General features: G+C 34.5%; 1 protein-coding gene across 1 annotated transcript in view; it reads left to right on the top strand.

Moving 5' to 3' along the window:
* Positions 1-25,642, top strand: part of LOC149231510 (ABC transporter G family member 35-like) — a 162,191-nt gene that overhangs the window by 911 nt on the left and 135,638 nt on the right. The window contains exon 3 of the mRNA XM_089379210.1: positions 226-314. Coding sequence (XP_089235336.1) covers positions 226-314 — 89 coding nt within the window. The remainder of the gene's footprint in view (positions 1-225; positions 315-25,642) is intronic.

Raw genomic sequence — 25,642 nt, 5'->3', positions numbered from 1 at the left:
GCTGATATTTTTCATTTTCTTTGCCTATACTAAATTTGGTAGATGTGAATTTCCAGGCCATGAACGAGATTTCATGAATATTTCTGATTAGTTTTAGAGCTTTATAGCTTTCAGCTATGTACAATGGCAGGGTGTGATAATACTTTGCTTTCTGTATTGATTTGATTGCTTAATGAAGCTGCTCTGTGTTGTGTTGGCAATTTTAATTTGATATCTGATCTGCAGGGTGCGCTGGAGATTATGCACCTTTCTCCATCGAAGAAGGTTAAATTTACGATATTGAAAGATGTGAATGGATTAATCAAGCCTTCAAGGTGAGAATTTTAACATAAATGCCCACAAAATTATTGTGTTCAAAACATTTTCAATGAGCATGGATCTATGATTTGATGTGGTTTAACTACTTTAGTTATAGTTTTATTTTATTAACAGTACGCAAATTTATTTTATTGACCATTTATAAAAGAAAATGATTTGTTTTTAATCTGAATTGCAAAAACAGCTTACTTTTTTATCATTGTTGTGGGTAATTTTATTTTATTTTATAATCATAATGATATATTTTTCATAAAAACTTTATTGTGATTTAATTTGAAATTTTTATATATTTTAAAAATACAATTTATAAATTTAATAAATATAATATAAAACAATACAGTTTTTCTAAATTAAATCTCGCAAAAAAAATCAAAAAATTAGGTAGTTGGAGTGTTTAAATTGTTTTTTGATGATGGAAATAGATTCAGCACCATCAAGAATTTTTGGGTCACCCAAAATTCTGAAGTTTTACAAGTATAATCCACATTTTTTCAAATAATTTTATCAAAATTTTTCATAATCTTACCAAAATTTCTGAGTTATTTTGTGAATTTTTTTAAACTTAAACTTAATCATAATTATATAAAATCGAAAATCTATTAGAGTTACACCTGTGATAGACTCTACCTATGTCTCAAGTTGTTATAAGGTTCTTATCCATATTTATCGCAAAGAATGTTACATAATACATGTATAGAAAAGTTTCCAAAGTTATGGATTTTGATTATTAAGTTTACGAGAATGGGAATAAAGGGTTTAAACTCCACCTTTTTTTCATCTTGATATTACTTAGAGATGTGTTAACCTCCATGCTTTTAAACTTCAAAAGTGTTTTTATATTATTTTTTCTATTTTAAATTAACTGAGTATATTTATTATGAATTATGATTTGTATATTTATTATAATTTATATTCTATATATATAATATATATTTTTATTATTATATTAATTTAATTTAGATACTATAAAAATATAGGAGAAAAAAATGTGAAAATAAAAGACCAACACTCTAATTTTTTTTTGCAATTTGCAAAAATCAAAATATTTAAAAAATATTTTCATACTTTTATTTTATTCCCCTTAAAACAAATTTACAATTTTCCTTCTAAATCAGCTCCTCAGTCTCTCTTTATTCCCTTTTCTTTATTCCTTTTATTTCTACTAAAAATGTAACTTATAATTAAAAGTATCTTTAACTAATTTTAACAAATTTAGGATTTTCCTTCTAAGTCAGCCCCTTAGTGTCTCTTTATTCCTTTTATTTCTATTAGAAATGTAACTTGTAATCTAGAACTGTCTTTAACTAATTTGATCTTATAATTATTTAATTTTAGTTTAAAATAATGTTATAATATAATATTAAATTAATTACATTAAATTTTAAATAAAATTATATATATATATATATATATATATTTCGTAGTAAAAAATGTTTCAATAATACAATCATTTTAGTTTTGGTGTATGTTTTAAAATTATTTATATTTGGCTAAGAGTTCATTTTTTACAGATTTAAAGAAAAAAGTTAACGACTCAAGACCCAAAGGCATTTGGCAAGAGTGAAAACCTATCCCTTTACGGACCACCAGTGGGTTATTCCAAGTCTTAGGTTTTCCTTGTATAAGGTTGATGAGTCAGCGTGCATTCCTCGATAACAACCACATGGTTGTCCTACTGCTAGTTTGACAATCAAATTCGAATAAATTTTCCACCCTTAAAAAACAATGTACTCATTCACCATCAATCTAAAATCCTACAACAAAAATATTTAATTTATTTATTTATGAATTTATTTATCCTTAAAAATTAATAAAATTTAAAAACAACATGTTTGCCAATGTAGTTTGCGGGAACCCCAAGACCGGTTTTGCGGCAGGACCCCGCAATAAATCTAGTCCATTCATTTCTTGATAGGCGGATTTGATAACTGCCTTTGCGGCAACTCCCTTCCGTTAAAAGTCGAACGATCATCAGGAGCTCGCAATTTAACTCCGCTAGCTCTGGGACGTATTTCCCTTCTTCTCAAAAATTGAACTAAATACTGGAGCCTCTTTCTTTCACTGTATTGGAAAAGGGGCACTTTGGGTTTTGTTTTATTTTGGAGCATTGAAAGATGGAGACTGTTCCTATTGAAGAAGTGTTATGGTGTCAATCATAAAGTATTAAAAAAATGAGTAAATAGTAAAAGGTAGATGGCTTAAGCTTGTTTTTAATGATAGATTGTACAAGAGCAAAAAAAGTAGATGCAGCCAAATAACAAATGGTTTAGTAAATGGGGTGTTTGCTTGAACGAATGTCCTATAAACACTAAAGAGATAAAATCTTTTGTTATGGAGAAGTTCCACAAAAATAAAATCTTTTGTTATGGAAAAGTTCCACAAGTTTACTTGGGATAAGGAGATAGGAAGAAAGAAAAAGTATTATATTGAAGTGTTTAATACCACTCATAGTCATCAACCAAAAGCATACATAGAGGCCAATATCTCTTGGAGAGCCAAAATTTAATGACTAATTCTCATCAACTCTATTGTGAAACATGGGCTGGAAAATGCAAAAAGGAATGTGAGAAGAAAGAATATGCATTTTCTGTGCTTTGGGAAAAAAATTGGAAACAGAGAAACATTTCATTTTAGAATATGAAGCCTTCAATGACAACAGGAAAAGTTATGCAGATATGCGTGCAGCTAGCTCTTAGGATAATCTATTTAGGGAGGGGTTTGTCGAGAAGATGAGACCATTTATTTTGAAGCTTCACAGAAAAAAAAACTGAATACATCAAGTAGATGAAAAAGCAATCTGTATTGATGATGAGAACATTTATTTTGAAACTTCACATAAAAAAGATCGAACACATCAAGCAAATGAAATCTATAGACTATCTTTAACCTCATGAATATTAAAATAATTTATTTATTCTTTCTTTCAAATCTTCTCCATTTATTTATTCTATAAAAGCTGCTCTAAAAACAGTATTATTTTTTTTCTCCAGTGAGAATGTATTTTAGGCCCAGACTGAGATATTTTATCTGCTCCTCTTGAGGTTGAAACGACATCTACAACTGCTGCACCGTTGTTTGGAATAGTATTACATGACCTGCAATTGAAGTTGGATATAGATTTTAGAGGATTGTGTGGGCAATCTATCTGAAGCAGATTTTGATTTATTCTCGAGCCAGTTCAATATTTTGTTCGGCCGTTAAAAGTATAATTTATCTTATAGGTGATACAATAGAATGGCAGTCGAAACAGTAAGTCTCTTTTGATCGCGGTGTCTTTTCGAAGGGTTCACGGTAGTATTTTACAGTGATCATTTTCATTTTTAGTTGTAGAATTTTTTTTTCCTTAAACTAATCTAAGTATTTAGGGGGATTTGAACCGGTAACTTATCATAAAGAGTGCCTTAACAATGCACCCATTCACCATCAATCCAAAGCCCCATGAACTTAATTGTAGAATTTTTAAATGTATATTGAATATAAATTTTAAGAATATTTTGGATTTGATGATAGAAAAAACTTTAATTATTTGACTTTTCTATTGGATATTAAATAAAAAAAATATGTCAAAATCTACCATAAATATAAAAATATCCATTATAATCTAATTGCCAATTCAAATTACAAATTGAAAGATATCTCGGAATAGAAATCCCAGAAACATCTGAAAATTTGACGATCAGAAGACAGGTTGTAGAATAGCGAACACTATGTTGTTAGTTATATACAAATTCTATCTCCATTCCTAGAATTTTTCTTAAACATCGTCTCATCATCCACATCAAAAACACAGTCATTTAAGCGTCCTGTTCTCCTTGCTACAGGTAGGGAGCCATATCTCATAGCTATCCTCGTGGTCAATCCACAGGGCTCAATACCATAAATGTAATGTGAAAGAACATCCACATCAAAAACACCGTCATTTAAATGTCCTGTTCTCCTTGCTACAGGTATGGAGCCATATCTCATCGTTATCTTCTGGGTCAATCCACATGGCTCAACACCATAAATGTAATGTGAAAGAACCCCGTCGTACTTCAGAATCAGCTGTACAGATGGATGCTCACAAAATTGGATTGCAATGCCCACACATTCACACTGAATATGTGGAGTAGGATCGAAGCCCAAAACGCATTAAACCGAGTTTTTTGGGGTACAAAATGGAGATGCAATGAAGAGGTTAAATAGAGTTTATATGTCAAAGTTATGCCATCTAACAGCTGATTTTAGTGTTTTGTCTATCATAATTTAAAAGGATGTTATATCCTATTACTCATGGAAAAGGGGTTAACCACATAGATATTGTTAACAAGACTCTAGAAGGGTCAAATTTGTAACTCTATTTGAGAGTTGAAGCAATCAAACTTAACCCGTAGTTAATTATTTGGGTTATGTTATAATCAAGCCACAAGGAGGAAAATGGATTTCATCCTATTCGAATGCATTTTGTTCTATAGTAGTGCAGAGTCGATGAGAGTGGATAGAGAGAGGGTAGAACTAAGGAGGTTTGTATTCTATTATAGCCCATGGGCCGCAAGTTTTAGGTAACTCCATAGAGAGTGCCTTCTATTTTGTATTTGCATTAAATTTGTATTCTCCTTTGTATTTGTATTATTTCAATTATAGACAAAAGAGTAGAGCAACCTCAACTCCTAGCTATGTTTTTTCTTGAAAGAGTTTTCCGTAGCATATCTTAGTGTTCTCTATTTTCCTCGTTTTATTTTATTGCATGCATAAACAACAAAATCAACGATAAGGAATCGAGAATCTAAAGGAATTAGCCCTTCTTAGTGTAGATTTTTAGTTTATTTTAATAGATATGGTGTGATGAATTGCACAATGGAATATCCACAATATTTATAGATCATGCATGCCTAAGATCAAGTTGAGGAAGGAATATTCTATAATGCAATGTCAAGGAATGAGAAAGGGGAGTAAAGGTTCTTTATGAACGTCAAAAACCTCACACACATGAGAACATTGGGTACTAAGTCTAGCATGTGATGGTATAAGTGTCAAGTGGGACAACAACCACATCCCCTTACCACCTTTGGGTGACTACCTTCATTTCCTTTTGATCATGGAATCAGATGAAAGGTGAGTTTAGTGACCCTCTTGCATCTAGAGAGTTGCCTCTCTTTCATCCATCATAGCACTTAGATTTTCCCTAACATTTTCCTTTGGATTTAGGTGTCTCTTTTATGTGAACACTATTGGAAATACAAAAGACCTCACACAAGTAAAGGAGGAAAGACAAGCACACAAGTGTTATTGTTGTAATGTACACCATTATATACTCTTAATTGTATTACTATATGTAGGAGTACAACATTGTGAGATAGTGATAAAAGTTGACCAAGTTTATATTAAAGTACATAAAGGAAGACAATAAATATGTATAAGAAAGATTCTAAGAAAGGACATAGATATTCCTTTTCCAAGGAAAAACTCATATGGAAACCTCTAGCCATTTCCCTACATTTTGTAGATGGTACCCAAAATAAATTTGTCACCATTGTTTACGGATCTTGACCTTATAGGGACATCAAGTAAGACATGTAACAAAGGTATCTAACATGTGGGATTGACCCTACGGTTGCTTACATGAAGTTCAAATCTCTCAACCACTCAAGCTATCCCATTGGGCTATTAAAATGTAAGTGTGTACAAAGGTATATGTACAATACTTGAGAATGTAAAATAAAATATAATAGTTTATGGGACTACATCTCATCACTTTTCACATTAAACATGGTTGTGCTTATGAAGTGTTATAACTAGGATGAGGCTCTTTGGAGAATATTGGGCGTTATAGTTGATGAGATTAAAGACTCCTTAAAGAGAGCTCAAATAATGGTATTGGAGTCGCCAACTATAATAGCTTTTGGGTAAATTCTTTCCTTAAGTAGCTTGAGCCACTGTTATATTGCTAGAGGTTATATTTCATTATTGGTCGTGTCCAATCTCCTAGGTTAATGGTAATTCATTCTTTCATTTGAGATCAACAATGATCCCTCGAAATTTCTTCCATATCATCTACTACTATGTCAAGTCTAATATAAACAATATCCAAATAATATCACATCAAACTATAGTGGGCACCTTGCTAATAACATCCCTTTCGACTTTTTGTTAATGATCCATGAGGTAAATTCTCATCATTGATGTGGAACAATTCCACCTTAGGTTAGTGGCCATAATGGCCCTACTCTTTCAAAAGGTTAAACATACCATATGTTTTGGAAAGAATTATACTTTGGTTGGGAAATGTTACACCTCCATTTTGACCAATGATGGAAACTCTCACAATACCAGTGAAAACTATAGTGATTTTGGAATACTTCTCTTAACTATTTTTGAAGACATAAATCAAATTTTGAAAAAATTCAATTAATCTTTCCTTTTCTAAGATCTCATAAACCAATTCCAGTCTCAATAGGCTAATCATCATCATCAATTTAATTACTAATAAAATGTTTTTTTTTTTAGATTAATATATCAACTAAATTGAGGAAATTGGAAACTCGATAGAAAGTGGCATGACATAGGGTTTAACTATAAGATTTGAATAGTTAACATGATGAGCATTATTAATACATAGTTATAATGCAAATATTTTATAAATTTGTCTTTTTTGATAACTCCAACTAAAACTCAAATTAACATTTTTTAAAATCTAAAATCTAACAACTCCAACTAGAACCCATTTATAAGCTTTATAATTTCATATCATTTAATAAAATGTTTATAATAATTAATCATAGTCTTGAACATTCTTATATAAATAGTTTGTTGGTAACGTGAGGTAGTTATTTTATAATTTAATATGAACAAATTATTATAATAAAAATATTTTGATATTTATAAAAATTAAACAATAAAATCATAAAAATTCAATTTATATTTTTAATTAAATTAATTTCATAGTATCGTGAATTAATTATTTTATAATTTAATATGAATAAATAATTATAATAAAAATATTTTGAAATATTCAAAATAAAAAATACATCATAAAATATTCAATGTTCCTCATAATACAAATTTTTTTATTATTAATTTTTGTTTTCCACCCTCGTCTAATCTTTGCTCATTTTTCCTTTTATTTGGAGTCTCATTTTTCCCTAAACCTTGCTGAGAAACTAAATTATACCTTATTTAAGAAATTTTTTTTCCAAACCTACATTCATAATAACCCATTTATCAGCTTTATAATTTCATATCATCTAATAAAATGTTTATAATAATTAATCATAGTTTTGAACATTCTTATATAGATAGTTTGTTGGTAAGGTGAGGTAGTTATTTTATAATTTAATATGAATAAATTATTATAATAAAAATATTTTGATGTTTATAAAAATTAAACAATAAAATCATAGTAATTCAATTTATATTTTTAATTAAATTAATTTGATAATATGGTGAATTAATCATTTTATAATTTAATATGAATAAATAATTATAATAAAATTATTTTGAAATATTCAAAATAAAAAATATATCATAAAATATTCAACGTTCTTCATAATACAATTTTTTTTAATAATAATATTTTTTTTTTTTCACCCTCGTCTAATCTCTACTCAGTTTTACTTTTATTTGGAGTTTCATTTTTCCCTAAACCTTGCTAGAGGAACTAAATTATACCTTATTTAAGGATTTTTTTTCTTTTCAAACCTCCATTCATAATAACCCATTTATAAGCTTTATAATTTCATATCATCTAAGAAAATATTTATAATAATTAATCATAGTCTTGAACATTCTTACATAAATAGTTTGTTGGTAAGGTGAGGTAGTTATTTTATAATTTAATATGAATTTATATCTTATTTAAGGTTTTCTTTTATATACTTTATAAATTTCAAACCTCCATTCATAATAACTCATTTATAAGCTTTATAATTTCATATCATCTAATAAAATGTTTATAATAATTAATCATAGTCTTGAACATTCTTATATAAATAGTTTGTTAGTAAGGTGAGGTAGTTATTTTATAATTTAATATGAATAAATTATTATAATAAAAATATTTTGATGTTTATAAAAATTAAACAATAAAATCATAAAAATTCAATTTATATTTTTAATTAAATTAATTTGATAGTATGGTGAATTAATTATTTTATAATTTAATATGAATAAATAGTTATAATAGAGATATTTTGAATTTTTTTTTGACATGATGTTTTTAATATGTTTTTAATATAAAATGTGAGGAGGAGTGGGTATCAGTTACTATTGCTCTTTTTATCCAAGTGGCCACGGATGTGGTAGCACATCTCCACAATAAATTGAATGACAAACATGCTCATAATATTTAGCTTGAGACAAGTTGTGCGTCAGATCTTCGATCCCAAGACTATGCACCATAGAAGCTTTGAACAGTCATTGTCTTACCAGGATCGTCATGTCCAAGTTTGTGAGGTGAATAGCGTTAGCATTTTTATAAATCATGTCCTCCTTCTAGTGTGATCCTATTTGTATGCTGCTACAGGAAAAAGACTCCTTTGGTCTGTAACTCCTTCCTTAGCTCTAGCAATTAGCACTAGTGACTTTGGTTGGCCCATCTCATTGAACGTTGGCCAGGCCCTGTCATGTTTACTCATATTTCTGTCAGTAGTTTTCAACCTATTCAAATTCTCCTTCATTCTCAGCATTACAGGGACACTTTCCATTCACCTACCTGGTTTACTTGGCAAGACCTATTTCCTTTTTTAGCTTATTGAATTTGCATGCAAGAGAGGATGTTGGATGTCACATGATTGGTAGTTGCACACTTGTCACCATCCCCTATGGAATTCAAAATCCTGCAGTGTCTTCTAGTTCTAAGGTTTATGCTTTGTGATTGTTTCTTTGTTTAATTATTGCCTCTGATTTTAAAATTGAAGCTTTCTCCTTGGTTTTCCCGTCTGCCCCTTCACTGATGTCCTCAATATCTGGCTCAGTCCACTTTCGAAGCTTTATTCTCCCCTCTTCCTTTATTGATAGCTTTGTATCCTCCCCTACTCCTCAACAAGTGGGTTATTTCCTCTTGTGGCTAACCTCCTTAACAATTTTTCCATCAATCCTTGTTCATTCCCACACCCCCTTAGTATTCTCATGGCCAGTTAGCGACTTAATTTATCATTGACTTATGTTTCCCTTTGAATCCTTGTTGTTTCCCCTCACCTTCCCTCCCCTTACCCCTCTCCTCTCCTCACATGGATCTTTCCCCTAAGTCCAATGCTCACATATTTGTCTTCTCAACCATCCCTCTCAACATTTGTGTCTAGTCCTTTGCCATGCCCTGTCAACAAGCATGTGTCATTCAAGGGGTTTCCTATTGTTAGGAGTAAGCCTCTCGGGGACATATGTGTGCACAACATAGGCTTCAAGAATCAGTCGCTAGGTTTTGGGACCTTAACCCAAGACCCATCCAAGAGGATCTAGCTCGCATAGAACAAGAAGGGGCCACCCAATGGCAACATATTTTTGACAGAAACATTCTAGTAGATTTGGATGATTAGGTGCCATATGTTGGGCATACTCAAGGTTGGTTTAATCAGTATATGTACACCATCGATTTGTATGAAATCTGAAGTTCCCCGTACATAGAATTTTGATGGGCCATTTCGAGCACAGGGCTGATATCTTATGCTCTTTGGAGCATTAAAATCCTTTGGGAGGATCCCCTAGTGTTTTTCTATACTCAGATACCTTTCCAACAACGCAATAAAGATGCCAAACAGAGTTTGTATGCAAAAGTTATGCCAACCAGAAGTTGACCTTCATGTTTTGTCCACCACGATTCGAGAGGATGCCACATCATCTTTATTACTCATGGAAAAGGGGCTAGCCACGTGGAGACTATTAGCACTCCTTAGTTTCCCAAGGCTGAGAAAGGAAGCCAAGGAGGTAACCTCAGACTAACTTCAGACTTGGCAGCTAGCTCCGCCAAATCAGAGAGGGCTCTCTCTTCAACCTCACAGCCAATGAAGTGATTGGAGAGAAAAATAGATCTTAGGCTAGGTATTCAACTCATTAGGGTTTTGAAATGGGGTTTGTTGGATCAAGGTCATAGATCTAGGAACTAGGTCAGGGTTTCGAATGATCAATTGCAGGGATGAAAATGAGGTAAGGTAGGTATGTTTAGTGACATATTTGGGTTGTCATTTTGGTATAGGGTTGAAAAATGAAGGATCAAAATGAGCATATGACTATGAATTCATTCATCAGAAGAAATGGAACACAAACATGAAGATCTCATCAAAACAAAGCATAAAACTTATGAATTCTGCTTAAAAACTAATGAGATGATCACATGAAATCATACATATGGTTGCAATGGGAAATAAACATTCAAATTGATGATAAAACTAAGAAGAAACATTGTCAATAAGCATACCACAGGAATCCCAAGATTATAGCTGCAATTGTCTTTAATATCACTGTAAAATGGTGTACACTAGCTCCACACTATGATTACCAAGTATCCAACCCCTCTTTTGACTTCATTTAGTCTACATATAGATGAAAACAATCATTCCCCCTCTCAGGGGTCGAATCCTACCTTCTAGGAATTGATTACAAGATTCTCTCCAACCATGCAAAAACCTAGGGAGATTAGAAACCAATTCCCTTTTTACACTAACTAACTTAGTTTGACTTTGAAAGCATTGATTACAAGGAAATTAACTCTAACCATCACTAGAATATTTAATTACATCATGTAAAATCATTAAAATACTAATTACATCGACCAAAGCTGACTCTTGACCATGAAAACTCATAAACATGCTTCTTCCACACGTAGCGAAAATTGTAGAAGTGCAGTGTGTGACAACAAAAGCACAACAAACTTTAGGAAGATGTTTTGAGGACTTTGGTGGATCTCTGAGCTTAGCTAAAGGTTGGTACATGTAGCTTAGGATGTCTGCTATACCTCTGAAGCTTCAAATCACCAAAAACTCATCTCCAAGACACCTCAAAACTCATTCTACCACAACTACTCCAGAAACGCAACGTGTGCCTCAAAATAGTGGCAGAAGGGTGAAAATTTGATGGTTTTTGACCTTTTTCTGCAAATTCATGAGCTGACAAGAGACACAAAGTGGATTTCTGAAATGTACTAGTCAAGAGACAACTGCACATTCTTACCATTCTTCATTTGGAGATCTTGGGAAAAAGCGCAGTGTGGGCACGCTGCATTTCTGAGAGTGACTCTTTTGACTGTGTGCAAAAATATAGCTACACATTCTTACCATTTTGGCGGTCCTGGGAAAAAGCACAAAGTGGGCACGCTGCATTTCTAAGAGTGACCCTTTTGACTGTGTGCAAAAATACTAAAAAAATAAAAAAAATTGAAGCCTTTTAATTTTTTTAATTTTTTATTTTGTTATAAATTTATTTATTTATTTTTATTTATTTATTATTATTATTTTTATTTATTTATTAATTATTATTATTATTATTATTTGAGCCAGTTTTATGCCACTAAGGAGGCATCAGCTAGAAGGTCTAAATTGTCCCTCTTCTTGAGCTTCTTGAGGGCCTTCTTGAGTTTTTCCTTCATAGTCTTTACCTTAGCCCTAGAAATCAAATTCCTAGCATGGTAATGTCTGGCCATGTTTCTTTGCATAGTGACATCTCTATTGGCCTTCTTTAACAACTTATCTAAGTGCTCATTAACCTTTTCAATCCAATATTCTCTATTCTCATCAATACTTGGAGCTATAGGGTTAGTAGAGTCCTTGTGTGTTTGTGAAGGAGATGGCTCCTTGTCTTGCTCTTTCTTCTTTGCCAATGCTCTTAGAGGATGAAATGAAGTTGTTGAATGCTTGGATGGTCTTTTAATAGCTTGAAACTTAATTTTTTGCTTTGGTGATGGTGTGACATTATCATGTACTTTGAAAAGTGACTTGATGAGGTAGTGTACTGCAACTTTATTACTTTTTTTGGAAAGGTTACATCTCCATGTGGGGTAAATGTACCTTTGATACATTTTTGACAAACTTATCCCTAATTACTAACTCCCATGATGGTGGCAATGGTGATGAAATTTTATGACCTTGAAAATGGAGGGAGTAGTGATAACACCTAGGACATGACTCAAGAGTCATTTGACAATAAAAAGACATGTCAAATTTTATTTGAAAATATAACAATTTGACCTAAGATTCTATTGATCACATGGAAAGAGTACATTTGATCACTGGTGACTCATAGACACTAACAAAGACTATGAAGAATACTCTAGAAGGGTGAATTTTTTTACTCTAGTTGGGAGTTGGAGTCAAACTTAACTCGTAGTTGGCTATTAGGCTATGTTATAATCAAGCCACTAGGAGGAAAATGGATTCCATCCTATTTGAGTGCATTTTCATTAGAGAAATTTTGAGGTCTAAAATAGGTCTCAAAACAAAAATGTACAACCAAAATCAACTTTATAAGAGCCAATAGGATTCAAGATGATGATGTCAATCATGGGGGATGATTCAAAATTTTTGGAGTAAAAAAAAAAAAAAAACCTACTTTTTCAACTCGTATTTTCAACTTATCTCCCTACGAGTTTACTAAAATTTCGAGCGAGAGCACTAGTTGGATGCATAATTTAATTCTTCATCCAAGGAGCACCCATATTGCATACGTTCAATGTATTTATCAATCACGTGTTTTCATGTATTACTCATTTTTTTTGTAACAGGGTCCATCGAAAGTATGCAACATGGGTACTCCTTGAATGAAGAATTAAATCTTGCATTCAATGAGTGCTCAGGCTCGAAATTTGAGTAAAATAGTAGGGAGATATGTTGAAAATGTGAGTTTAAAAAGTAGTTTGTTTTTTGTTTTCTCTCTAAAGTTTGATGATGTAATCTAATCTTATTTTTTTATTTCCACTATTACTTTATAATACTCCTAAGGAAGCCCATTTTTTACCTCAAAATTTCTCTAATGGTTTTATAGTAGATCAAAGTCTACGAGAGTGGATAGAAAGAGGGTAGAACTAAGGGGGTTTGTATTCTATAGTAGCCCACAGGCTACAAATTTCAGGGAACTCTATAGAGTGACTTCTCCTTTGTAATTGCATTATTTCCATTCTAGACAAAAGAGCAGAGCAACCTTACCTCCCAGCTAGGTTTTATTTTGAAAGGGTTTCCCATAACATATATTTAGGATTACATGGAACCATGATTTGGTGTTGAATCCCATGTTGGCGAAGATAATCTTAAAATTCATTAGATGCATATTCTTTTCCATTATCAATGTGAAGAGACCCAATAATTAGAGGAATTTTGAGGTATAAAATGGGCCTTCTAAGAAAAATGTACAACCAAAATAAACTTTATAAGAACCAATAGGATTCAAGATGATGATATTAACCATGGGGGATGATTCAGCATTTTTGGAGTAAACAAATAATAAAATTAAATTTTCAACTCGTATTTTCAACTTATCTCCCTAATGTTTTACTCAAATTTCAAGTCGGAGTACTCGTTTGATGCAAAATTTAATTCTTCATCCAATGAGTGCACATGTTACATACTTTCGATGGACCCTACTACATTAAAAATGAGAAATACATGAAAAAATGTGATTGCAATCACGTTTTTAATGTATTTTTCATTTTTCGTGTAGCAGGGTTTAGTGAAAGTATGCAACAAGGGTGCTCCTTGGATGAGGAATCAAATTTTTCATCCAACGAGTGTTCTTGCTTGAAATTTGAGTAAACCCATAGGGAGATAAGTTGAAAAATTAGTTTTTCATTTTTCCCTCTAAAATTTGATGATGTAATCTAATCTTATTTTATTATTTCCATTTATTTTACAATTTCCTTAGGAGGCCCATTTTAGACCTCAAAATCCCTCTAATGTGTGATTATGCTTCATTTTGAATTCATATATGAAAATTTTTTAATATTCCAGATGCATGAGATTTATCTTTTAACAAGTACAACACATCCTAGTGTAATCATTAATAAAAGACATGATATATTTATTGCCATTTGTAGAAGGAACATGCATGGGGCCACACATATCATAGTGTATTAGTCCAAGTTTTCTAGATTCTATAGAATTAAAATCATGGAATGGTTGTTTGCTATGTTTTGCAAGGATACAAGCATGACATTTTTTCACCTTCTAGAAATAATAGGCCAGCTAGAAACACCATTTTTTTCAACAAACAAAGACCACCATAATTAATGTGTCAAAATCTAACATGCCACAAAAGACTACAGGATGTTGTATCTTCATTGTGATGAAGGTATGCTGAATTTTGTACATGTAATGTCCCCCTCAACTTTAGTAATATTTCATCTTCCAATCCTGTCATCATGGACCTGATGTCAAAAGCCATCCTTATTTCAACTTTTCCATCAAATATGTGAATGGAATGACCTTGTTATTAAATGTGCACAAGAATTAGCAAGTTTCTCATAACTTAGAAAGAGAGAGAATATCATGTAAAGGAAAATCCAAGAATCCAAGAAACTCGATTCTAACTATGCCAATTCCTGAGGTTTAAGACTAAATTTTTCCTACAAAATACACTATGTTATATGTATTTTCATTTAATCTTTCAAGGAATTCTCTGTAAAAGGTCATGCGGCATGTTGCACTTCTGTTAAGTAGCCAAACATCTCTCCAATAAACACATGCAACATTAAATAAATCACCATCCACTCCAATATTACAATTGGAAACGATGTAATGAGCAGATTTAGGTGCATTACCTTTCGCCAAATTTGATGTGTTGCCTTTATCTTATTTATGTTATTTTTTTTCTTTGATCCTCTCCCATGGGACTTTGTATGTCTTTGATTCATGTCCATTTATACCACAATGTATAGAGTGAAGATCTAATATGTTACTTTGGTTGTGTCTACCCCCTTGCATTTGAAGTTTGTTCTTCCATGTCCTATTTTACTGCTTTTTCCTATGGAAGATTGACTTTTCACTTTCTGAGCAAGGCACACAGTCTCTTCAATGGGTTGTATTGTGTTCTTTCCCAAAGATTTCTTGTCTTTTTTAGATTTTTCCTTAGATATTCAAATGTGATGGATTTCATTTAACCACTAGCTTGCATGTAATCAAGTTAGTGAGAGTATATAGGGTAGAGAGTCTTAATGAAGGTTGTGAGAGGAAGAAATATCTTTACTCCAATGGTATCGAAGTCATGTATAATGACTTTGATCTCTTATGCTAAAGCCATGGGATCTTCATACTTCAACTTGAGGTTGAAGAGTTTTGCCAGCAGTTGTATGGGTTCAAGTTCTTAGTGAGAATCATACAAATATTTTAGCTTCTTCAAAACACCATAAGCATCATTGATTGAAACAATGGGATAGCTCACCTCTTCATTTGCAGTGGCGGTAATGAGGGCATATGATTCTTTTTCTATGTTCTTCCAAATGCCAAGTTCTTTGGCGAATATAGGCTTGACAAATCCTCTTGTCCTCTATTGCACTTCTGATCCAAACTCATCTTCAACTTCTTCAATGGTCTCTCCTTCACAAATACCATCCCATAGATCAATGTACTCTTGAAATTCCTAGGCCATTCAAGGTAATTTTCTTTGCCCGCCAAACCTCGCCAACGATGGAGATGTAGTTAAGGGGATGCATTTTGAACAAATATTTGAGTTGATCAAGGGGTGAAATTGATTTAATTAAGAGGTCATGACTTAGCTTCAATGTTAACCTCATGAGAAGCTTGTTTTTGCTGAGCCAGAGGATGTCGTCGCAGGCTATGGATAACGTGAGTGAATCCTAGACTAGGCAGTGTAAGTGCATCGATGAATCACTTAGAATATCACTTCCAATCCAACGAATGGTCAAATATGAGCATGGTAACATGTTCAATGAAAATTCCAAACTCACTATATGAAGGCTGCCGAAAAAACTCTCGAATGAGAACCATAACTCGCAGTGTAATTGATCTCAGAATCAACCATTATTGGGCAATATTGAAAGAAAATTGCATTCATTAAGGATGATAGGAAATCCACCGGCCTATTGTATGGATTTTACAAAACGCACATGGGAGGAGATTCAAAAATACAAAAAAATTATTTAGTTGAGGAAAACCCCTGAAAATTAGACTATTACAAGGGATGGACAACCCTAATGATTCACTTACAAGGATTCCTCATGTTTTAACTTCGATAATTTTATGTTTCTTAGGCTTCGGAGAGCATAGGTTTCAAGGGTTAGGGTTTCGATCACGGCCACAGGAATGCATGTAGGAGAAAGGAAAGTAGAGACTAGGTGTTAGGGTTCAAAATTAAGTGAGAACACAGCCCACAGGAATCTTAGTAGTCAACAAGGACGATAACCTATCACTAGGAGACAAAAGAGTGGCAAGACTGTAGGGTTCTAATCTGATCGGAAATCTTAGATTTAAAAAAAGTCTCGCTTCTGATACCATGTCTGGTAGAGGCAAAGCTATAGCATTTTGATCTGGTAGAGGCAGAGTTGTAGGGCTTTGATATGAGCAAGAATCTTCTCAATAAGTCCACATGTATAAAATAATTAATTTGAAATTTAACTTCATACTCCAATGTCAAAGTCGAGTGACTCTTTCTATTGACTTATCACTCTTCATTTTCCATCATTTACAATTGGAATTATGTATCCACGAATTCTTTCTCAATTCCACACTAAATAATCAACATCCATAATACCATACATTCTCTAGCTCAGCATTTCACTCTACAATCGAGTGAATTGAAGGTTTTTAATGAGAAAATTGATGGCATACAGTGTCATAGATATGGGCACACCTCTAGCTATTAAACGTGAAGTAAAATGTAGAAGTCGATGCATATTGCTCCAACGTCGATGCTAACACTCCGTCGTCTTTAGTTGTCATTAACCATCGCCCATGCTGAAAGATACAACCTACTACGCCATTCATTGACACCACTGTGCAGTCATATATTCCACATGACAAAATTGGAGAATTCTAGAGCTTCCCTCATTTATAAATTTGTAATCTCTCCTTTGTCTAAGCAAGCAAGCCAAGGCAAGGCCCTCTATTAATAAAAAGTTTGTGTTTTCTGTGTTTTCAGTTTTCCATTCTTGTTTTTGGTCTATTGTGTGTCTCTAAATTTATGAAGTCTGGTGTTGTGTGTGCTCCTCTGCACTCCTTTGATCCCATCAACTGGTATTAGAGCAGGAATTCGCAGTCCTAATCTCAGGCCCTGGAAGCGCAACTGCCAAAGAAGTATTGGTTCTCTATGTAAAAGAAGTCCCTAGCTCGGAAAATGGCTACCATGGCTCAATGAATGGCTACGAAACAGGCACACTGGATGCTTTTGTCTATTGCATGGCCCTTTACGACAATCAAACTAGCACCTCAGAAGAATTTGCAGAGAATCCAACCACTGAAGAATCGTCCTTTGGACCTTCAAAAGTTGTTCTAGGCGGAAATAGGCCAAGTAAATCCTCAAGATTTAGGAGCAGGCTGGGATCGACCCGTTTTGTCCAGCGCTGAGTAAAAATTGGAAACCAGTCATAAGCCATTTTATTTGGAATGATTTTATCTTAATCGTTTGATCTCTATATGTAAAATTGAATATTTTTAACAATTTGCAAGTTAAATTTATATGTGTTTTGTGTAGAGGATCAGTTTACAAAAACATAAACAAGTAAATTTTAACCACAATTTACATCCAAATAGAGACAAAATAAGCATATCTAAAAGACATAACACAAATCATGATAAAGGAGCTCACCCCTCTCCTGGGCTACATCTCCTAGTCCAACTTCCAATGAAGGGCCCCTTCCATTAAAAATGATCAAAAGTGTGTTTACATGCTTTAAAAATCTCAAACAACAGAACATATGTTTCCAATGGATCCAACACTATCAAAAACCCCCATTTTGGTTCTCTATGCACCTCATTTGGCAAAAAATTGAGAAAGTTATGACTCTTTCAAGTTTTTCCCAAATTTTACAGCTAATCATCCTCCAATTCAGCCTAAACCTGGCTTGAGCGCCCCAAACGCAGAACCGGCGCGAAAACCTGTTCTACATTTTCACTTGCAGTGAAAATTTGTAGAACAATTAACTCTACCATTAAGCCCCCAGTTCTGAATTTTGTGGTCATGTGGCGGCCATAAGACCACATAGGGGGCCGATATTCTGGGGCTGTTGTCTAGCACCCAGTTGGGTGCACGCTCCTGATTTTATGGGTCACCTGTGACCATGGGCTAGCCCCCGCCAGTTCTCCACCCCTGTGGTTACATGGGAGGGTCATACGACCCGGGGTTGGCCCCCCTTCGTTCTCTGCACACCTAGTCCTATGAAGGGTCAAACAACCCCAGGGCTAACTCTTAGGGTTGACCCACTTCCATATCTCTGCTCGCAGTTGCATGGTCACCTTGTGACCTAGGGCTGGCCCCTTTATCCTCTGCCTCTAGTTTTGTTTTGCGTTAGTAACTTGGGATTCGACTGTTGGTGTATGGGGCTGCACCCGTGGGCCAGGCTAAGACCTAGCTCTTGGCCCCCTGCCCGGGGTCTCGTGGCGCTGGGGTGGCCAGGGGCTAGGGCTTAGTCCGACCCCTCCCCCAATGGTGTGTATATCAAAAGTTAAATAGGACCTCTTCACAATATTAATTAACAAATAAATGTATGGCGCAACAGTGTGGGCTTGTTGTTGTTTAGTGGAGGTCACAATTTCGCATCCCATGGAGGCAGTTCGACCTCATACCAAAATTTTTCCAAGTATGAGGAGGCCACGTGGAAGCCACCGATTGCCCCAAGTGGCTCTCCCTCATTGGTCCACCATTCAACCAATGAAATCACTTCAACATGAGCCAATAAAAAAGAGACAAGTGTCATCCAATGACTAGCCCATAAAAACACGATCAAATACCCAATCAGATGCCTAGTCAGCGTACGTACCACTGACTCGGTGTACCTACAACCCAAATTCCAAAAAATTTAAGTGTTTGCCAATTCGATCAGAACGTGATATTGGGAGAATATGATATCAGTTTTGAGTGAAATGAACTGCATTGGATTCATATCGCCGAGATCTATTCGGTCATTTAGGTTTCGAACTCTGCCACACACTTTGAATTTTGAGCACTATTTTGACCCCCTAGATCACTCCTCCCCATTGGAAACTTTTGGACCTCCAAAATCTTTTTGTCAATCAACAAATAGATGAGGGTACAAATCCCTCACCCTTCCAGTCTTAATCCACTTAACTTTTCTTGACTTTGTCGCTTTGATCTTTTCATGAAAGTATATCACATTCCCTGATTTTGGAGTCCTTGACTTTTTGTGAATGATGACCTCTTTCTCCAATTTTTCAAGATAAGAAGAATAGAAAAATTCCTTTGAAGGAATATGCACATTCCCTCCTCGGTCTTCAATCAATGAAAACTTAAACAATTTGAAGTTCTTTTCACCTTGAACATTGTCATCATGATGATGCTTAACATGTCTAGCCTTGCACTTGGCTCGACTCTTTATCAAATGTGATCTCCATCGCCATGCACCATCCTTCTTCAAAGAAAAAAAAATATGAAACCCACAAGAAGATGTTTTGGGACCAATGTCCTCTTTGTGAAATAGCCTTTCTATTTTCTTTTTGACCTCTGCATGCTTTAACACTAGCATCTTGTTCACACCAGTTTTCAACAATGATGCATGTTGCTTCAAATTCACTTCATTTGTTTCCCTATTTTAGGAAGCAACTTGTTAGACTCCTAAAACATCTTCTCACATGTATTAGAAACCTCAATGAAATCAGATTTAAAACTTGATTCATATCCTTGAAAGGGTTTAGATTCCTCAACATCTTCATGTTTGATCATTAACAATGCAAATTTCTGAATAACATTAACAATTATGTTCATTTGTCCATAAGAGATAAACTCAATTTCTTGATATGTGCTCTCACAATGTACTCAATTCCATTCTTGAATAAACGATATTTTTTCTCATGGCGATGAAAAATATATCTCCTATAATATAGATATGGGCTTCCCAAAACAATACAACATATATCAATTGGAATTACATCAAGCTCTACCTCATCTAAAAAGTTTGCAATGATTGCCAATTTCAATTTTCATCTTTTTGTCACATGCAATTTTTCATTGTCACATATCCAACCTAGAGGATACGGTTTTGGATGAGGAATTGTTTCTAAATTCAACTTCTCTTTCTAAGATAAGATTTGCTTGTGAACCACTATCAAACAATGTATCTATCTTGTTATGTTTTGAAATGAGTCTAATGTGGAAAAGATGATGAATCTAGGTTTCATCATCTTTGATTCTTTGTATCTTGCTATACACTTCAATATGATGAATTCAATTATCGAATCTCTTTGCATTTTCCTCTCCATTGTACATAGGAAATTCAAAATTAATATCAAGTTTAAGCAAAGGATTTTTACCATCACCCCTTGGGGTATTTGGAAGTGTTTGTTAAAGGGTAGAATAAGTTGAAGGAGGATGGAGGTGAGGGTGGTGGTTTGTCACCATTCCCTCCATTCCCTTTTGGAGGCTTGTCTCAGTTTCCTCCATCTCCTTTTGGAGGCTTTGAGCTCTCCATACAGTCTGGAATTCCTCTCCTCATACAATACCTTAACCATCTTAGACATCTCAAAGAATGCTTTTACGAAATTTTTCTCATCTTCAAATATCCCTTCAAGACCTTCTTCATATGCCATGACTATTGAAGCTTGAGGTGTGTTTGTTCTCCTTGAAACACTTTGAGATCTTGGCTCCACAAGTTCTCCTTCTCCTGTTTTGAGCTTCAACCTTGTAAGCATCAGAAAAACACTTGCAAACAAATCAAATCTTCATAATAACTACTTGTTCTGATACAAAAATGATATGTATGTGTAAACTTGAATATTTTTAGAAATTTGCAAGTTAAATTTATATGTTTTTTGGGTAGATGATCAATTTACTAAACACATAAACAAGTAAATTTTAACCACAATTTATAGCCAAATAGAGACAAAATAAGCATATCTGAAACACATAACACAAAACATGATAAAGGATTTTAGCTTTCTCCTCAGCTACATCTTGTTGATTTTTTAGCTTGGGAGGTACTCCAAGCCTTAGTTTTCAAGGGTTGGAGGTCAAAACGCCACAAATGAGCCTGTGGGCTTGAGATCCAAACTTGGGGGGTTTTCACCCATCATGATTGGGGCCAAAACCATGATGGAGGTATGACATATGATGGATGAGGATTATAGTACTTGGTGAGACGATTCCAAGGCAGAGAGAATCATCTGATTTTGAGTTTTCGTTAGAGAGAAATGCATTTGTGAAGTTGACAAGGTAATTATTAGTTACCAAGTCATGTAGGCTTGGTGTAAAACAACTCCAATAGTTGTTTCTCTTCAAGATTCGTTGGATCCCCTTATATGTCTATAAATTAAGGGTGATTTGGAGTCATTAAGGTATCCAAGAAGTGGCAATACATCTCAAAGAAGAGCTTTGAATTTTCGGTGGAGAAAAGGAGGCCTAGCCATAGTTAGAAGGAGACTTGGAACAATGTGAGGAATCTGCCCTAGACAACGTGGGAGTTATTGTAGGTGACAATGGATTGTTTGTGGGCTAAGACAGGTTTGTTTGGGATAGTTTTAAGTGCGAATATTGCTGGCTAGAAGGATGAGAAGCTTAGGTACAAAGCTGAGTTGTTAAGGGTTATTTGGGCAGAATTTGAGGGAGGTCGTAAGCCAACAATAGATGTTATGCTAGGTTGTAGGCCATAGCCAGTAGTTGGGTTGTTTCCAAGGGAAACATTGAAGTGTCAAACCGAGATTGGGGCAGTGTGGTAGTAGAGGGATCTCTCCAAGGAAAAATGTATCTCTTAAAGGGCTAAATTGTTGGCTGCATGGAGGATTGAGGGTTGCAATTTGTGCCCTAACCAGTGACACGGTGACAACAGTGCAACTTTTGAGGAGGTGTATTGGGTCAAGTCTTTGACCATAATTTGGATTAGTTAAAGGCAGTTTGTGGAAGTCAAGGAGGAGGGGAAGATCTAGTGATTAGATGCCCTACACTAGTGACAGATTCCATAGTGATTGAGTAGCAGACTTGTAGCAAAATATTGTTGTGCATTGGGTCAAAGTGTTGACCATTGGTTGGGTTAGTTTGTGGGCTGTTTGTAGGAGGTCTTAGGAGTTGTTTGTAGGAGACCACGTGGACTATTCAGAGGCCCTACCAAGCATCCAAAGTGATAATAGACACATTAGATTGGGAGGCAAGAGGACAACAACAAGGTATGTTGCATATGGACCCATGTATGATGGATTGATGGTGTCCTAGGTGAGGTGATAGAAATGGAGCAAATTAGTAATGTCGTGCTAATTCCCCATTAGAATAAAACCCAATATGCTTATCATTTGCTTATAAAGTTCTAAAGGATTCACCATGTTTGCTTAATTAACTAATTCCCATGATATTTTCTTATGTAAATGTTATAAACAATTTAACATAAAACATATGCTAAACAACAACAAAATAATAGCAAAGAACATCAAAATACAACACACAACATAGAGATTTAATGAGGAGTTCAACCCTCTAGGGCTACGTCTCCTTGGTCCAGCTTCCAATGCTTGGGCCTCTCTATTATGATCAAAATTACAAAAAAAAGTGTGTTTACAATTCTCGAATGCTTCTGAAACCTCTCTCAATGAGTTTAGAATGCCCATAAATGGCTATCTAGCCTCTTTTTGCATCCAATCTGGATAAGAACAAAAGAAGTTATGACCTCTCCTAGTTTTTCCACTATTTGTTCCACAAATTGCTCCAAAACTGACATAATCCCACAAATTCACTCCAAAATACGCTAATTGAATGAGAATTTGGCCGTGCTACAGGCCATAACCTGTCAGTCATATCGCAAATCACACTCGGTAAAGTTCAGCGAGCTGAAGATATTGTTAACACGACGGAATGCTGTGATTACGAGATCAACGAACCTGAAGGTATTTTAAACCGTGATTCACAAACACCTTGATTCCGGGGTCTTATCTCATTTCGCGATTCGGTGGAGAACCGGTGGCAGTTATAAAGCCGGACTTGTTCTTCCTGCGAGTTGCGATTATGATCTGTGATTTATCGCATTACAACCTAGTACTTGCTGGGGCCGATTTATAACACCTTTTTCTACCTTGCGACTTTCGATTTGTGATATACGGGGGCCAATGACGGTCTACCACTTGAAACCTCCTCATTCGCTGAAGGACTTGCAACATCATCGATTCCTGCGATGTGGGCAAGTCAAAGCTAAACTTTGACTTGCTCTAACTTCTGCATATGAGCTCAAATTTGAGTGGCATTTGCACCGTTGGATTTAGAATGACGAGATATTTGATCTGAAGTTGATTTTGACAAGATTCTGACACTTTGATTTTTTAGCATAAACTTGTGCACCTGATCACTCCTCCCCACTTGAAGCCTTTTGGACCCCAAAAGGTTATATTCAATTATTGAACAGATGAGGGTATTGTTCCCTCACCTTCCCCTCTTCAATCCATTTGGCCTTTGATGGATTTAACCTTTGAGACCCACTCGAAGATAATCAAAATTTCCCCTCTTTGATGACCTCGTTCTTCTGTCAAGTATGGTGTCTTGCTGAAGCTCATCAAGAAATTATGGAGAAAAATCTTCAATTGATGGAATCCGTACACTTTCTCATTGATCTTCAATCAAAGGAGGCTCATACAATCTCAAATTTTCAACATTAACGCCAAAATAAATTTGCATATATGAAGGCAAATCAAGCTTGAAAACATTATTACCAATCTTTTCCATAATTATAAATGGACCATAACGGATTGGTTTTAGCTCTTTACCTTCACCTTGAAGCCTTTCATTGCTAATGTATAGCCAAACTTCATCACCTACTTGAAAATGATGATCCATGTGATGCTTATCATGCCTTGTCTTATACTTGCCTTGACTCTTTTCTAGTTGTTCTTGAACTGTTTGGTAAATCAACTGAATTTTCTCAATGAATTTCTTTGCTCTTTCTATTTCGCTATTTCCATCTATAGCTACATCTTTCTCAAAGATGAAATCCAAGGGCTATGTAGGCAAATAACCAAGACATGCCTCAAAAGGCAAAGTTAGAGTAGAAGAGTGTTTTTCTCAGTTGTAAGCATGCTAAATATAATGCAACTGTTCATCCCACAACTTAGGATGTTTGTTGCAATATCCTCTTAGCAAATGAATAGTTGTCCTGTTAACCACTTTAGTTTGACCATCTATTTGCGGATGGAAGGCTGTACTTTTCTTCAACTTGGTGTCCATCAAGTTCCATAAATTTGACAAAAAATTCCCAACAAATCAGGAATCACGATCACTTACAATAGAAGTAGGTAATCTAAAATGAACCCATACATTTTGAAAGAAAAGTTGAGTTGTTTGTTCAGCTGTAAATTTTTTTTACAAGGCATTAATATGCACATCTTGCTAAACCTATCCACAACTACGTACAAATAATCATGACCTTTTCTTGATAAAGGAAGACCTCCTACAAAATCCATAGAAACACTCTCCCATGGATGTGAAGGCACTGGAAGTGGTGTATACAATCCTATTTTCCTATTACTAGGCTTATTGACTACACACAATGAAAAACCTCTGATAAAACGTGACACAGTTTCAAGCATACAAGGCCAATAGAAATACCTCTGAAGATTTGCCACTATTTTACTTACACCGAAATGTCCAACAATAAGAGAAGTGTGCGCTTCCCTTGTGACATTTACTCTCTCTCCCTGTGGAACACAAAGTTTTCCCAAATGATACAACAGATTATCATGTACATGGTAGTCTAATTCCTCAACTTGGTGGCCTTGACTCAAGTTTGAATATACCTCTTGAAAGTCAACATCATGTGTGTATTGTTCAACATAACTTTCAAGAAAAACAAAATGATTCTTGAGTAAAATGGCTACATTAATAACCGGTCTAGAAAGCATATCAACAACTCTATTATAAATACCTTTCTTGTACCTGATTACCAAGTGGAATTGCTGTAAAAATCCCATCCAACGAAAGTGCCTTGATTGTTGCAATTTTGTTTGAGATTGCAGATATTGCAAAGGTTGATGATTGGTGTGAATAATGGTTTCTTTACCCATCAAGTAATGCTTCCATTTCTTCACACTTTGCACCAATGCGTAAAGATATTTATCATATGTAGGATAGTTAATAACAACACCATTAAAAATCTCAGAATGAAATGAAATGGGCTTACCATGTTGTAAAAGAACTGCACCCATGGCATAGTCACTTGCATCTGTTTGTATTTCAAATGGTTGTTTCAAACCCGATAATGCAAAAACCGGGG

This window comes from Pinus tabuliformis, chromosome J, assembly GCF_031772625.1.
Source record: "Pinus tabuliformis cultivar Carrire ecotype Pingquan chromosome J, CPIR1, whole genome shotgun sequence".
In the NCBI taxonomy this organism is placed as follows: Eukaryota; Viridiplantae; Streptophyta; class Pinopsida; order Pinales; family Pinaceae; genus Pinus; species Pinus tabuliformis.
This window is presented reverse-complemented; position numbering and strand designations above follow the sequence as displayed.